At 39.5% G+C, this 17,398-nt stretch overlaps 1 protein-coding gene across 1 annotated transcript in view; it reads right to left on the reverse strand.

The window, feature by feature from the left end:
- The window catches only part of LRP1B (LDL receptor related protein 1B), a 1,585,724-nt gene that overhangs the window by 745,821 nt on the left and 822,505 nt on the right, over nucleotides 1-17,398 (reverse strand). The window contains exons 8-9 of the mRNA XM_019553609.1: nucleotides 4,868-5,090; nucleotides 515-686 (exon numbers count right to left, since the gene is read on the reverse strand). Coding sequence (XP_019409154.1) covers nucleotides 515-686; nucleotides 4,868-5,090 — 395 coding nt within the window. The remainder of the gene's footprint in view (nucleotides 1-514; nucleotides 687-4,867; nucleotides 5,091-17,398) is intronic.

Here is a 17,398-nt window from a genome sequence, read left to right on the forward strand (position 1 = left end):
ATCCCACAGCATCCCAATAAGCCAAGGAAGCTTTGCTCCTCTGCAGCCTATTAGGCTGTAAATCTCAGGGATATGGGAATCCCATGAAGTGTTAACTCTCCTAGCTTAATGGATCCAGAAAGAGTAGGAACCTAGGTTATCAAACAGCCCTCCAGGTGAAATGTCAAGGGATAAAGGGGATTAAGGACATGGGAAAATAGGAAGTGTAGCAAATGATCTGATGGAAACTAGGCAGGTAGCTGCAGCTGCCTGGCATTTATCCAAAGTTTCATCAGAACTGACACATTCCCACAGAATGGTTTGATTCTTTCTAATCAGCATTTTCTGATTGAAAACTATTCTGTTGGAAAATTCTGTAAGCACAACAGAGGGGTTCTACATCAAAATTATTTCCAGCAATACAAAGGACAACTAAAGCCTTGCCTTAAAAGTTTCAATAATGTCAATGTTGTTATACAATGGTTTAATATGGCTTAAGAGAGGTCTACATCATAAAAAAGAATTTTTAGTTTACCTGTTGGTTGTATTTTTTTCTGGTACACACGGATCTCTTTTGCTTTTTCAAGTCTAGTTAATGTCTGAGAATCTGTGCCGTTATATCTGTTTATACGTAGAACGTTGAAGTTATCAGAATTAATTGCATACAAATAATTTTCAAATATTGTTAAACCATAAAGATGCCTTGCCTGAAAAGAGAAAAAAGAAAGGAACTTGATTCAAGTCCAATTGTAATGCCGCACTGTGATATTTGCATACTGAGTTGTGTAACTGAAATAGTTTTTAGAAAAGTCAATAAATATTTGTAAAAAAAAACTGAGCTGAGTCTAAATCACAAATAAATTCCACTTCACTTTAATCAGACATTCAATAGTAAAGCAAGGGCTTCACCAGGATAAATAAAAAAAAAAAAAGAGTATTTAAAATATCCTGTCCCACTTTGAAAAATCTGTATTTTCCAAAGGCCTGGACTATTGCCCTGAGAAACAACCAGATAAGATATGAATATGTAGAGAATCAGAAGAATTCTTCTGCATATTCTGTCTGAAAGAATACTTCTACAACCACTCCTGAAACCTTCCTACCACAACTGAGAAAATAACAGTAACAGAACATGGGACTGGACACCATCCAGAGGAAGTAACCACACAATGGATGACTACATCAACTACTTTAGGCATAAAGCTAACAATGACATTCTCAAAAAAGCCAGGACTATAACAACCTTTCTCTGTTAGAGAGAAAGCCATGCAGCCCCTAAGATCCAACAACAAAACAGTAATCAATTAATCGACAAAGGTAGAGCTATAGTCATCCTCAACCAACAAAACTACATTGATGATGCCAACAGAGAAGTCTTTGACATCAAATACTATAAAGAACTTGGGAAGAATCCTACACCAGTATGCACTCTGGAAAGTATTATCATATCATTCTTATACCAACTTCAAGGAAAAATTCTTCCACTACTGTCTAAGTCTGCTACCCCAACAGATTTCTATATGCTCCCAAAGATTAATAAACATGGTAACTTTATTCTAACTTTATCCTGTTGGTCCAATAAAAGATATCACCCTCAAATCCTTCTCTCTCTCAAAAATATTTATCATTCTAAGTTCATTTCTTCTCTGAGAGTTCCAGCTTATCCTGTTTAGTCTGTATCTGTCTCTTAGATGGCAAATTCCCCAGTGTGAGAACTACATTTGTACATCTTGCACACAACACTAGCGCTTGTATAACATAATAAAGTGCTAAAGGAGAGAATAGTAAAAGGTTATTTTCATTTTACAGAATGATCATATATCTACACATGAAGATGACTCCATTTCTAGTTTATTTGAGAGCTGTTGTAGCCAAAATTGTCCAGGAAAAAAAGAGAAGCAAGTTTTTTTGAGATGGTGGGTGTGTGAGTGAGAAAGAGAGAGAGAGAGAGATCTTTGGTTGGACCAGCTGTATAGTCTCTCCCAACTATTGGTCCAATGAAAGATATCACCAAAAACCCCTTGCTTGTAGTTTATTAAGTCATAGTTTAATTAGATGTGATAAAATTCTGCTGCAAAATGCTTTCTGTTAATATATTCTTAATTTTTAAAATATGTTTAGTTTGGCCATGTTGGCACTTTCTCTGTGTCAGCTTTTGGGGAACAATTATGCAATAGAGTTTTACTAGCAGAAATGCTTCAAAATATGAATTCCAAATTTGTATTCATAGTATTCACACCAGATGTGTGTGGGTGCACTCATTCAATCAAGGAACAGAAATTATACTTAGTTAACTAACCAATTTCAATTATCAAACACAGCTTGAATATCAAATATCCAATACTCCAAAGCCTGCTTGTGATCAATCTATTAAGCTATAAAAAATGCAAAACAATTCATTGAATATACTTTAAAAAGTGAACAAACAAAAGAAATATGTTGGTAGATATGTATAAACTGAAACTTTTCTTAATCGTTTTTTCACTAAAAATATTCATTGAACTATTTTATATTGAATCACAAACACTTGTGTAAGCTCTTAGGTTGTGCATCTAAAATCCTATTTCTCAAAATGATTCCCGCTGAATTAATCTTGGCCTCCGTATTCAGACGTTACTTAGTCAAAGCTCTAATTTAAGTCAATGGGAGCTTTTTTCTGAAGAAAATGCAACAAAATTTAATCAAATAATAACAAAGAAGAAGAAAATAACAAAGAAAACAATGATGCACCTGTGATACTATGCCCTAAAGAGAAGAGTGACTTCTGGTACAATGTCAACCTTTTACTAGGAAAATATCTTTGTAAATGTTTAATACTGAAAGAGAAACCCTAGAGAGAGAGAGAGAAAGTTCTACTCTGCTAAATGATCTCTCTTTCCCCCTCCTATCCCACTCAGTTGTCAATATTTTAAAGTTTGATTATTCATTTATGTCCAATGTGGGCTACTATTCTTACTTAGCTCGAATAATATGACTACTTTTATGATGCATTTTATGATTTTTTTTTTTTTTTACTCATTCTTGTGGGTGTTATTTTAGCTGTTTGTGCTGCTTCCTTAGTATCATGCATATAAAAAGTAGGTCCATAAAGGCCAAAGAGATTATAAGCAATACAATATCACCTCACCTCAGTTTTGTTTACCAAATCAGGCTCTAAATATTTAAAAATAATGCCAGTGAAAATGCCTGTTTGTATCTGATAAACAGGAATCTCTAGAGGAGTTCAAAATTAAAACAACTCCTTCTCCCAGTATTTATCAAATGCATTTTGTAACCTTAAATGTATTTTCAAATTCCCGTTAATCTGGTAATATAATTTCCTTTTTTCTTCTTAAGACTCACAGGAATGCTAACAGTTTCACAGAACTCACTTCAAATTCAACTTTGTCATAAGCAGAGACAACACCCAATGAAGTAATCAAATTTAAAATTTGGCCTTTGAGTGGACCAAGGTAATTAACAGCCTGTTCCTTCTTCATGCGCCTTTAATAAACCACAGTATTGTTCTAACTCTTGGGCACCTCCCTCTCCCACCCTCCCACCCCGCATTTAGTTTTTAGTCTCTTAATTCTTGCGTAGTATGAACATCTGGACCTCCTTTTAGAACTATTGTCTAACATCTGAGCTTCACGGGTAATAGGAAGAGAGAAAATAGGCCAAAATGGAGTTGTTATTGCTTTAATTTACTTTCTTAGATCAATCCTGTACAGTGTGTGTCAGTTATTTCCATGATCTGCAACCTGACTTCTCAGAATCAGAAAATATCAGCACCAAAACATAAAGGATCAGAATGTACAACATCCTCCTTTCTAATGCAATTGGCAAATGGGTATAGTAAATCCATTTTTCTGGGGAAAAAAATGAAAAATCTGGTATCCTCTTCTTAGTCAGGCTACTCAGGTTGCTCTTTTCTCTTCCCTACATGACATGCCATACATGCCTATTTTACAAATCAAAGTTAAATTATCCTGCTGCCCTTAAAATGGACTTCATATTAATTTCAAGGCCTAGTAGCAGCTTGGTTACCTTTACTGCAATAATTTATATCAGGAAGACACATTTATTCTCAGTATCTACTCTGTGTACATTAGAGTTATCTTAAACCAAGATAAAACTAGATGTCTACGAGAGATCAGGAAATTGCATCTCAAGCCCCTGAAGATGCCACAGGGACTACTTGACCTGGTTACTATCCCACCAGGTCTCCAGCTTGCTCTCTAAGCTGCCATAGAGACTTTCCTCTCCTCAGTCACAACCAGAGTAGCAGCGACAGATTCAGCCTTAGTATATCCATCACTGTCTTCAGCTGATGCCCAGTGCATTTATTCAATCCCAAGCTTTAAGGATATAGACCCAAAACTCAAATCAACATAAAGACTGTTATTCCCTCGAGTGTGAATATGGCATGAACCTGTGTGAATCTAAGCTGACCTGCAGAAGGGAACTCATTTCACCAGTTGTCCCTTCCTTCTCTGACATTATCAGGCTGCATGCCCACTACCCTCTTCCTCTCCTTCGTAAGGTGGTAATACTACCTTATCTCCCCTCTTAATTCTCTCTTCACAATATCCTTGATGATCTATATCCTCTCTTCACTGGGTCCATTAGCTGAATACGATATCTTACTGCTGAAGTTATCACCTACCTATTTCCTTTTGTGCTCTCTTCCACACCCATGGTTCTGTTATATTTTCTGTGCCTCCTGAGAGGCACTGCATGAATATAGACCACAAACTGCTAAAAGGACTAATTGGCACATAATGTATGTGGCTAAGCACATTATCACCTCTCTTGAACCAAAATAAATCCATACTACTATAAATTGATATATCGATATTGATACCATTGCTTTTTATTGTATTAGCTGAATCTTCCATTCAATACTTACTTGTCGTCCTCGAATTATTGTATGCCTGTTTCTTCCATGATAGTCAACAACTTCTACATAATCCAGATATGAGTCTACCCAGTACAGATATTTATTGATCAGGTCCAATGCGAGAGCAGTTGGCTGCTCGATTTTAGATTCTACTATCCTTGTCCTGTTCATCCCATCCATGTCACATCTCTCAACTTTGGCAACATTCCCATAGTCCGTAAAGAAAAGTTTTCTGTTGAAAGAAAAGAAAATGTGCTTTAAGTGCGTGTGCATACTGTGAATCTCCCCAGTGGGGCATGCTGTAAAATACGTTTTCATTCTAATTCATTTCAGTGGTTACATCTGTTAGTAACCCATAACCATTACCACATAATATCAGTCATAAACACAGAAATCTGCTAATGAATATTGTAAGGCATGAGGGAGCAGGTTAACTAAAGATGATGAAATATTCCAAAAAATCCTTGATTATGCTGGGTTTTGGTTCAGCTTTTCTAGGTGTTATTTTTTATTTTACTGTATAAAAAAAATGTGCCTTCGGGGAATCATTGCTGCTGATAACCCCTGAAATTCTTATGCTGTTAAATGCATTAGGTAAAAGGAAATATGTCTTGTGTTTGTATTTATCCATCTTTGTATTTTCTCCTATATAGAGAGGTTGCATTCGAATTTTGTTTACATAGATATTAAGATTGTTACAAAGAGTAGAGAGTAGCAAACTTGTGAAATCAAAAAACCCACACAGTATATACATTGATAAATACTCTTAGACACCACTAAAAAACACATTTTACAATAGATGGTAATTTACTTTATAGTTCATTTTTATTTAATTTTGAGGAAAGGACAAGAAAGGATCATTTAGCCCTGAAGAAGTTCCAGTTTGTTTATCTTTCCATGGACTTAATGAATCATTTTGTGGAAGACTAATAGGAATCTATCAAAGCCTTAAACTTACCAGCAAAATGTCTAAGCCTGATATTTGATTAGCATTCACTCTGTTTAGTAAATACAAATCAATTACAATTAACCTGACAATATTTTAACAAGATTACTTTCTCATAAGACCAAATTACATTTGTAAAGAAAAGACCATGTTGCCATGACTTTAACATGATCTCAAGAATAATCCAATTTCTAGTGACTGAATATTATTAATATTACCTTGAGAATCAAAGATTTGATTTTCCAAATTTAGTGAATTATCCATTAGTTCCAAGCATTAATGGAGCAACAGTATATAAAGCCTGGGATACCTTTGTGCTAAATTATAATTTAAAAATTTAATTAGCTGTAGTTATTGTAACCTCTATTGAGAATTTAAAACTCTGGTAATGTTGGAAAGAAAGCACAGTTGCTAAGTAGCCAATTGAGACATATACAGTACTGCATTATTAATATCTCCCAATAAATGGGAACGAGTTTTCAGTGTAGGTCAGAGGATCTGACAACCAAATAGTTTTCTTTTTTAATTAAAAAAAAGTACAGTAGGATCATGCTGTTTTAATTGTCCAAAGTGTAGACAAAGTCCAGGCCATTTTGTTAAAATGAACAAATTTCCTTTTTCTATTTTTTTTTTAAATAAGGTCACCAGTGAGTCCAGTGTAAAACGTAATGGCTTGGTATGTCAAAATAACTGCACATTATGAATGACAATATGTGAAGTAAAGTCTTTCAAAGAAAAAAATAAAATTAACAGAGAAATCAAATCATAATCAGTATTATAAATCAGAAAAACAGCATATTAAAAACATATTTATTACAGATATGTGATTTCAATTCATATCACTTTTTAAGGGCAAATTAAGGCTATTTTAAATACTACTTTGCCTCACTCAAGTGTTTGCAAAACTGTTAATGTAAAACATGGGGGGGGTCCCCAAATTCAGTGGCATTTGTGGGGTGACAATTAGGAAAGGGGAAGAGCTCTTTAGGCTAAGAAGCAACACTGGCACCAAATCAAATGACTATGGATAAATTTAGATTGGATTATTCTAGCTCTAGGGTGAGAGAAGATTTGCAATGCTTTTTTAAGCAAGGAGGTTTGGGCGAAGAGTGTGAATCACTCTAATTTTAGACCTGATATGTTAAAGAATAGGATAGCCTGGCTCAACAAGGAATTCTGGCTCAGCAACCAGCCTCTGTGATATGGAGTCATGTTTGCAGTCCCCATGCTGAGGTACAAAGGTAGCTCTGGTTGTATAGAAGGTGATTGGTAATTCTGTGCCTCATGGATTTTGCTGTTTACCAGTTTGGGCCAGAAAGGTTTCTTGCCCTATCTCTGTCCGCTGACTGCTACTGACTTCTTTTTTTTTTTTGGTGTTTATGATTTCCCTCCTGCCCTTCTCTTAGGCACTGGCATGCGCATGCTGGCTAAGGCTGGCGCTGGGTACTGTTTAGGGGTGCACTGACATATCCGCTGGTACTTAGAAAACCCAAATGTTTCTGGCTGAAGAATCTTACTCAGAGTCACATTAATGAGCAAGTCTGAGGTCAGCAAAGATTTCTTTCCACTATGGCATATTGGTACAGGCAGTAAAGGTCTTTCCCTTTTCCAATAGTATGGAGAATGGTCTTTTTCCTGGGATCTTATGAGCATCTGCTAACCAACTGCTTCCCTGTTATTAAAGTGGTAAGGTACAGGCAGTGTCCTCATCTCTCTTGCACTGACCTATGGCATGTCATAAGATTGTCTTGGGTTTTTTTCATTGTTCATTGTGTATTGCTTATGGTAGCTGTGGTTAAGGCTCTGGAATGGCAATTTTTCAGGAGTTAGATTAGCAACTGTAAAAGCAGGATACTAGACTTGATGATGAAGGAAGCCTCTAACCAGCCCTATGTACTTACGTTTCTTATGATACAATCTTAAGCCTAAAACAAGGAAATATTACACAGGTGGACAAACTGGAAGTTTTTCAGGGACTTTTGGCCTGCAATCACTGCTTGGGCTCAAGCTCTGGCTTGAGCCAGCAAAAGGTCGCTGGCCCCTGCTCTAAGTAAACAACAGTGCCTTATTTGGGGGACCTGGCACACACAGTAGGCAATACACTTCACAGGAGCACTTCCAGGCCTGGCACAGAGGTAGTACAGACGTGCCATTAGTGTATTTGGGACACACACACAGAGCAATCTTACATATAAAGGATGACTTCGAGGAGCTAATGGTTTTTTTCTACCCTAATACTCAACTACTCATATCAAAGCTTAACTTAACACAACGAAAATATTTCCTTTTAAGAGTTATGCCAACAATAAAGTTTATGGAATCAGAAGTTAGCTGCCTAGGCTATGAACAGTAGACACTTTAGAACAAGGACTTGTCTTTCTAGTAGTGTTTGTTTAGTTCCTAGCACAAGGCCATTTTGGTGCTAGGAATTGGGGCTCCTAAATGCTACCACAGTACAAATAAATAAATAATCATGAAAAAGAATGTAATAATTTGTTTTCTCCCACAACAATTTTGCCACTCTAGTACCACCAGTAATGGAAACTTGTCTGTGTCAATAAACTGAGCACAAAGATGATGAAGCAGACAACTAGAAAATTAGGAGCAACAGGCATTGACAAATTGCCACTTTTACCTCTACATTGCTGGTCATACAAATTCATGCTTCAAAAAAAAGCTCTAGCTCTGAATCAGCAACATGTACAAACTAACAAATAGTTGAGAACAGTACTGTTTTATGGGGGAGTAAATAACTGCGATGAAATGCACATAAAGCCAGTGACCGCAAGCATAAATTGCACCCTGTCATCCCAGGCAGTGGGGGGCAGACCCCTGACTTCTGTCCAGTCACATGGCTCCACACTTTCAGCACTTTCAGCCAGCCCCTCTGCCACCAGCTGCCACCACCCGGAGCCTGGGGCTGGGCCCCCGAGCCTACTGACAGCCCAGGCCTGCTCCACCCTGGCTCAAAGTGCTGCTGTCCAAAGTTTATATTAGATGCTGTGCCCAGGAGCAGTGTGGTCTGGAGTTTAGAATGTCACATTAATTGCACATGTAGGTGCACCGAATGACTTCAGAGCCACTATTCATGTATTTCACCTTAGACATTCACTTAAATACTTTCCTGAATTAGAACTTGTATTTGTAAGAAGTTATGCATGGTAAGTCTTTAAACCTGTTTGCTTGGATAATAAAACAACAGTCAATAAAACTGTCAATAAAACTGATTTGCATCAAACATGACGTTTTCACGTTTCTGGATTTTTTTCCTAAGCATGTTCTTGATACAAAAAGACTGTAGTAAGGGATTTGATATCAGTATAGTTTTCCTTCTTATAGTATTTTTTTTCCTACTGGAAATCAACAGTACACCAACTTAATATAGTACAATTCATGATTATAGGCAAAAACCAGACCAAGACGGCAGTTTTCCACTATTTTAGGGACTGATTAATAATTACTGAGAATTAAAATTAAGAAAATGAAAGATTTAACAATATAATGCTAAAACACAATTGTTAATCTAAAAAAATAAATGAGGCTTTCTCGGACAAGATGTAAATCAGATATCCCTTATAATGTAACTCATATACAATTACTATGTACTCTCTTGTACTTTAAGCCTCAAGCCTGTTGAAGGATGTTTTTTAGTAATACATTTTCACCTTTTAGATTAATCTTATACTCAAGAATGGCACTGGATTGACAGTCCTGATTTTCAAAATTCTTTATCAATTTATAGAACACTTAAAGCATGAATAGTAGCAATACACATTTCCTCACACACAGCCCAATCAATACACCTTGGTCAATCCATAATGTTATTAAGTCCAAGGGTAACAGGATTACTCACTGCAATGTTTAGCTCCCAGGCTTAGCTGACCAATCACATTGCTAATTAAAACCATCTTCAGCTGCATCTTTAGTATAAAATTGCATTTGATTATTTAGGCAAATGAATTTTTTAAAAAAAACAGACTTGTTGAACATCTCATATAGGTCTCCACATTTTGACATTAACATGGTATCAAAATACACAACCATGATATTTGGCGCAGGGATAATGCAGGTCCAGGACCACAGAATCTAAATGGATACCTTATGCCATCAAGTCTCCTCCAGTGTTATCATACTGTAACAGGGGACCTTCTCGGGGCTGGTCCGCCATTGGCCCGCCCACCTGTTCCTGGGCTAACCGCCTGCCTCACTCTTCTGCCATGCCTTGTTGTTCTATAATTGGTTCTAATTAGGTGGGAGGCTGCCCATTCTTGCCCAATACCAGGGGGTGCTCTCTGTGGCTACGATCCTCCCGTACACCACAGCCCAAGCCTTGCAGATGACATCCAGGTGACACAATGCTCCCGACCTACAGATGGACCGAACTTAGCCCTCAATGTCAGGCCTCATACACACACACATTCACACTGCCCTCGTCTCACTAGGGCCCTTCACGCTCCACTCCCTCTTATAGGGTCTCTTTCATGCATCAACAACTTATAACAGCTTGCTCCCTCTCAGAGTGGGCCCCTTTGGCCATAGGCTTTACCTAGCGCACACCTTGGGTGGCAGACGTACCATCTTTTGGGCCTCTCCCATGACCTTCACCAAGGTAACGACCAGCCAATTACCCAACTGGGGCCAAGCTTGCCCTGGCCCCTCCAAGGGCAACTCTACACAAACTCACACACATACCGGGCTCCAAGCCCTCTTTTGTTTCCCCCTCACTGGGGCTCCACATCCACCTCCTCACTAGGGCTCCACATCTTCTACCCCCTCACTGGGGCCATGGGGCTTCCCTCCCTGGTGGGGGCTCAGGTGGTCGTAGCCATTCCTGGCCGCAACTGCTACCCACACTGCTGTGGGGGCTAGGGGTTATTGAAGTGCTCCAACCTGCCTTCCACCAGGGTAGTGACTGGTTTGGTATTTTCCTGGAGACTCCCATGTCACTGGAAACCCCACCAGGCCACCCATACCCAGCTGGGTGCAGTTTTAGGTCATGCCCAAGACCAAGAGCCTCCTGCTCCTAACCTGCAAGATATTCCATTCCACAGTTCAGCCAGTTGATGTTTCTGCCTGCCTGCCAGCAGCAAACTGCTCTGTTTATATAGGAGGCCATGGTTCCGAAATGGCCGCCGCAATCAAGCATCTCCTGGTTGCTTGACTCAGCCCTTACAGTGGCAGGCCTTTAAAGCTGGCAGGCACCAACTGTTGGTGGCAGTTCTTTCCTGCCACACATATGATCAAAAGAATCAGAAGGTCCACCCAAGTCTAGTGATGTATTGAGTTTGCACAGTTAAGGTACACCAGTGTCTGTGGCCAGAGGCAGACAAGGGAGTGATAAGGCTAGCATCACATCTGCCCACTTTTGACTACCCAACATAGATAACCAGATACCTAATTATAGCTGTATTGAGTCCTGAACTGCATTATTCACTCTCTCAAGTTTTTGCATACCTATGGCTCCATCTACTGCATGGTATAAGTAGACAATCTCTCTGAACTGTAAGATTCTTTGGCAAGAACTGCTAATTCTATGCCATGTTCAAGTCTTGCATCTTCATGAAATGTTCTCCAGTTGCATCTACCTATGTCCCCTAAAAATGCAAAACTATGGCTCATATTTGGATATATTAATAAACTTTGTCATTTTTTTCCCCAGAAACCATTATATCCAATGTTTTAATGTACTCCAGATGGCCCAGGAAAATCAGCCTCTCCAGTTACAACATGGCCCTAATCAGGGTCTCTAACTTGCCAAGCATAGTGGGGAAAGGAGAAGTTTATAAGCAACCTGAATGTCAGGCCTCAGCTGCTGTGCTGTTCTCCAGGCAGCCCAGCTGGTTAACCTAAACTTGTGGTTCTCATTGCTCTTTTGAGCAGTTGGCTCTCAAACCTCTAGCTGCCTCTGTCCACACAGCAGAAGAAGCATGCACTCCCATGGAATAAATAAAGCCTTCCTTGTAGGGAAAGCTACAGAGCAAGACGCTGATGCACAAAAGTCCCAAGAAAACAAATGCACAAACAGTTGCTATATCTTTGGCTGTAGTGAAATGTTGACTACATGGCAAAAATGCTAAATCTTATAATATCTTTAAACCCCCCCCCCCAAATTCTACATTCACAAAATTCTAATATTCAGGAGTCCTGTTTCAGATAAACAGGACAAGTCACACACCCCTCAAAGTTATTGTTTCAAGCTCTTTGCAGACTTAGAAAAATAATTTTAATATAACAGCATATTCTTTTTCAGCTGAAGCTCTCTGTATCAGTCAAGAATCAAAAGTTAAGTTAGTGGAACTGAAAGCCAAGATTGTGGAGAATACATAAGGTGAAATTCAGGGCAAGGGACCAATACAGTATATAGGACCATATAAATACTTTAATATCTGCTGTCCCCCAAACACCTTCCCTTTCCTCTGTGTCCCCTGTAATCGTAGGGACAGAAAGCAGTATAGCACCTCCTGCGTGGAGGTCAGCGAGAGAAGAAACAAGTCTTACAAATGCACCGTCATTTAAAAAATAAGGCCTACTTGCCAGAAGGAATGAAATACCTGTACAGGGAGAAAGAAGAGGGGTTTCTACAGGAAATACAGTAACTGTGTAACAACCCCCCACCCAACTCACCAGCCCACAGCATGGACACATGGCCGAGCCAGCACCATGCCAGCCAAAAGTTCACTTCTGATTGGCCTGGAGTCCCTGAGTGATGGGCCAAAAATGCACTGGAGACAGGAGCAAGGGGGAATGGTACCCGAGAGATCAGAAGTGGCCCTGGCTAGTCTCAGCCCCAGCAGAGCCCTGAACACTCTCGCTGCTGCAGGGGAAACCAAGAAGACACAGGTTGCACATTCCATGGGGCTGGCTGTGCCCCAAGCAGGAGCTGAGGAGTTGGCTGCATCCCACCCAGGGAAGACTTGGGGAGAAGCTGAGAGCACAGTGCCCACCTGGAGTGATGGGGAGCCGCCACCAACAAGTCCCATGGCAGGACGCACAGATCCAGGTCCAACCTGCAGCACACCAGGGGCTGAGCACTCGCCTGAGGACAGTTCCTTGAAAACCCGAGTTCAACAGTTCCAGCTACAGACGCCCAGGGGCCATCCACAGCGGGTAACCAGGGAAGGGCTCTCCAAAGCAGTATTTGAACCGCAAAGGCCCACTGGTGATGCCCATGGACCGGGGATTCACCAACAGGAAGGGAGCACCAACAGGGAGTGAGTACAGGCTTCATGGGGGTGCAAAGGTAACCACCCCAAGGCGAAGCCATACCTGGCCTGTCACCAACACAGGAAGGATCTTCTGGAGAGGGTGCCTTCATGAGGGACCCAAGAGGCCCAATCAGGAAAGTGAGGGGGCATAGGGCCTGAAGTAACTCAAACCCCCAAAAGGAGGAAGCAGCTCAGGACAGTGAGACACCGGTGCCCTGCCTGGCCACCAAGCTAAGGCATTTTTCCTTCATTTGATCAATTTACTTCACATTTTTTTATAGCCCTGTATTAGCACGAGCAAGGTGAGTGGACCCCTAACGATACCAGCCACAGCCTAACACCATGGGATGCCTCACATGGCAATTGCCTCTGATGTTACAACAACAGTAATTATCACCTAAGTGGAATGGGGTAGGGAGTCGGGGAGGAGGAGCACCACAGAAAATGAATTACTACCATCACATCTGACCCACAGGGAACTTCCAGGAGCTTGCAGAGTCATCTCGGAGCATCAAACCCTGGGTCAGGTGCGATGTCACCAGGTGCAAAGGGCACTCCTGTGACACTGGGGCAGCAGCACCAGGTGTGAGCCTGTCACAACCTGGAACACAGGACCCCTGAGCTCTCCAACCATTACCGTAAACTAACAACTATTATTATCTTTACTAGCAACAACAATTAGCTTTGGTCTGTTCTCTTGCAGCTAGAGAATGATTTGGTGCTAAGTGAAAAGTAGCAAAAAGCTTGACTGCAGGCAGTGCTTTCTCCTCAGGAAAGGGGGATACAGAAGCTACCCAGTAGAACGTAGCTCATGAAGTGCATGGAGCTTATCTTTCAACTACCAGTTCTTTCCCAACAACACAATATTCAAAGAAACCAAGCGCCTTTACAGACATTCAGAATAGACTAACCTACTTGCAGCCTGGAAATCATTTATTGGTTTAGAAAGTTTTCCCATCAAAGTAACACAGATGGCTGCCTCAGGAGCAGATAAAGTAAGTAGCCATGAATTTGTGGACCGATAAGAACAAATCTGGTTCACTGCTATACTGGTTACAAACTGTCACTTTCTGTATTCAGCTCTTCTGAATGAGCGAAACACTGCAGGAAAATGACTCTTCTACTAGTTACTGATTTCTTTCTTTTCTGGTTACTTGAAATTACCTGTGTTTTAGATGTGCTCTAATGAGAAAAAATAAACATTGGTTCCTTATCTACAATAGGAATTGATCTCGATATCCTTTTGAACAACCACTAGGTTGTTTAAAAACAATCTCTTGTTTTCTTACTCCATCAATTTCATTATTATTACTTCGTTATATTGTCTTATAAGCTTTGCTAAACCTGAATGGAAACCAGCAGTACTTCATCTTAGTTCCATCTCCTATGAGAGAGCTAACAGCAACATTTTGCATATGTGCAACTGAAACTGAAGCATACTCTCTCAATCTACGCTATTTATAAATACATAAGACAAATAATTATGACAATTAGCAGAGATGAACTTGGATGTGAATGGAATGAAGGGACCAAAGGGAAGAGATAATAATTTAATTTGCTTAGTTTGTTTTTGAGGATAATGAAAGATGAGAGACTAAGAACAGTGAGTCTTCAAAAGGCTTAGAAAAAGTTCTGATAAACACAAAAACATTTCAACCTGTTCCCTAGTAGAAATAATACCCTGAAAAGAAGTTGGAAGCACAACAGGCAGTTCAAGGACTGTAAAATGGTCCAAGTCCAATGTCCTCATGGCCTATTTGTCTATGAACTCAGGCCTTGGAATCTAAAATTACAGAACCTAGGACTCCATTTCCAGAGTTGAAGGCAATGCATTCCAAAGGGAAGCTAAATAGAAATTGTGGAGAAAAAGAACAGAAAAATTGTAAATAAATATGCATAGTAACAATAGGCAGGCTCCTCAGCAACAGCAAATAGACAATCTGCATTGTCTCAAGTCCACAGCATTGTTGTTCAGGCAACTTCAGCAATCAGGGCATCCAAGTTACTTCAAGAAACAGAAGGCTGGCAGCAGAGCTAGCAACAGTAGAAAGCTCACTTGCTGTTTCTCACTTCAGTGGTTCTGCCAGTTCCAAAGAAATATAACGTACATGAAAATGAGGAAGGAATTATGTGCGACTGCTAAGAATAAATCCAGCAAGACTACTTGGTATTTGTGAAAAATGGAGTAATTCTACACATAATATGCCACATACTATAATTAAATGCATTACCTAGAAAAAAGTGCTTATTCTGACCATTTACCTCTTTGGAAAAAAACAAGTGAAGAAAAATTAGTATTTTTCTACTGATCTACACACCTTAATAAGGCATGCTCCCCCTCTACAAGCTATGGTTAATGTGTGAGAATCAAAACATGACAACAAAGGTTAAAAAAATACCATACTTCAAAGTAGATATATTGAGAAGTACTCCATGAAACAACTTTTATGAAAATGTTATCGTCCTGTGTGGCACCAGACTGTGCAGTATTGGTGGGTACTGGACAGTTATTTAGTACTTGCTAAAACAAGTAATAAATGACTATGCAGTACCAACTGTGCAGTAGGGCACATGTGTAGATTCATCGACTATTTATTAAACTATATAGTGTATCTAAATGCATATTAGAAAACGAAATATCTATTATTTGCATTTATGGATGTTTATCTGAATATGTGTATATGGAAGCTGCGTAGAACAAATTCTGAACTTCTGCAACAACTATTAATATCTATTGGACTCATAACTTCTTAGTACTCTTAGGGCCCCCCTACACATGCAGGTAATGGCATGATGAGATTAATGCAGGATCCACACAATTGTGCCTCTTGCCATGCCACATGCATGTGGCAAAAGGCTTGATTGTGGGATTGCACATTAAATCTCATCACATCATATTCTTGGCACAGGGGAGCCAGCAACAAGCAAGCTCCCATGCCCTGCAGATGCATGAAGTCCCCAGGGCTGGGAGATCACAGCAGGTCTGGTCTGCCAGCCTTGGAGAGAGTGGGGGATGAGAAACCTCTGCTGCTTGGAGATTGCAGCAAGCCACGATCCCTCACAAACACACCTGGGTCTGGGAGATCACAACTGCACCCCTGGTTGCTGAGACCCGGCTGGATGCCAACACCAAGAGGCCCGCTGTTGAGATCCAGCATCTGCTGCCAGGACCCAGAGTTGGCAGAGTTGGGGTGAGTGGCTGGGCTTTCCCAGCCTCTGAGGCTATGCTGTGAATGAATGCAGGCATTTGTTAGGCTGAGTTAACCTATTTTAGATGAGGTTAACCCAGGCCACCCTCCTCAGGTGAACTAACTTTAGACCAGGCATGCCATTTTTAGGGTGATTTAAGCCCTGAGAAAGCTTGAGTGCCAGGTCAGTTTGATAAACCTAATCTTGGTTAAGTTGATCTAAATGTAATAATTGAACATAACTTTAGTTATGTGAATATCTCAATTAAAATTACAAATGTGAGCTTATTTGATAAAATCTGTAAACCAGATTTCCAGCAGCAAAATATATCTTTTCCAAATTTAAATTTCACTTTTGTTACTATGCTTAAATATGGGAATGAGGAAAAAAAGAACCCAAACTGCAACTCTATACAAAGCTATAAAATGTTTTGAGTATTTTCATCGCACTATTGAAATATCAAAATTCTATCTTTTGAAAAGGAGTATGCTACACTTGCATTATTCCATAATGCCATACAAAAAATGTATCAAATGTGTATTTAATATGCATCCTTCACTGGTACTTCTTATCCAGTATTGATATGCCAATCACTTGCTGGTACATAGCAACATTATATGATAGCAGGCAGTATAATTAACTTTGTCTTCATGTGAAATCCTCACATGGTTTTGTTTCTCTTACAAGTTATATTTCCTTATCACTCTAGAAAGTAGATATACACTGAACCAGCCACTGCCATATTCTCTGCTCTGCACTCGTATGCATTTCTGATTGCATATGTATATACTGTACTAAAAATGTATTGGCAAAAAAACAAATAAACCCAACAACAAGGAAAACTCAGTTTGTAGCCTTTGCTGGAGGCTAAATACTCAAAATGATTTTGTCTTATACAAACATAAAAAGTGCCAGTCTCTTTCTCTCGCTATCTCTTATTTTAATAACTAAATCTATTTTTTCTCATCTGCAGTAAAGAGATTTAAGCAATGTGACATAATCCTGGAAAACTCCATGCTTTAGCAGTTATCAAATTTATTCTCGCTTAATCTGTTTCTCTGTCTAAATATGATGCAATATTCTTTAATTTAGGGAGTGTAATTAGCTTGAGCAATTTGGTGCAGTAATGCTGCATTTTTAATGCATCTCTCCGACTAAATAAAGTCTATTTTTTTAGTTTCCAAAACTTGATCTTAAATA

The sequence above is a fragment of the Crocodylus porosus genome, unplaced genomic scaffold (assembly GCF_001723895.1).
Source record: "Crocodylus porosus isolate Cpor-Errol unplaced genomic scaffold, CroPor_comp1, whole genome shotgun sequence".
Taxonomy (NCBI): domain Eukaryota; kingdom Metazoa; phylum Chordata; order Crocodylia; family Crocodylidae; genus Crocodylus; species Crocodylus porosus.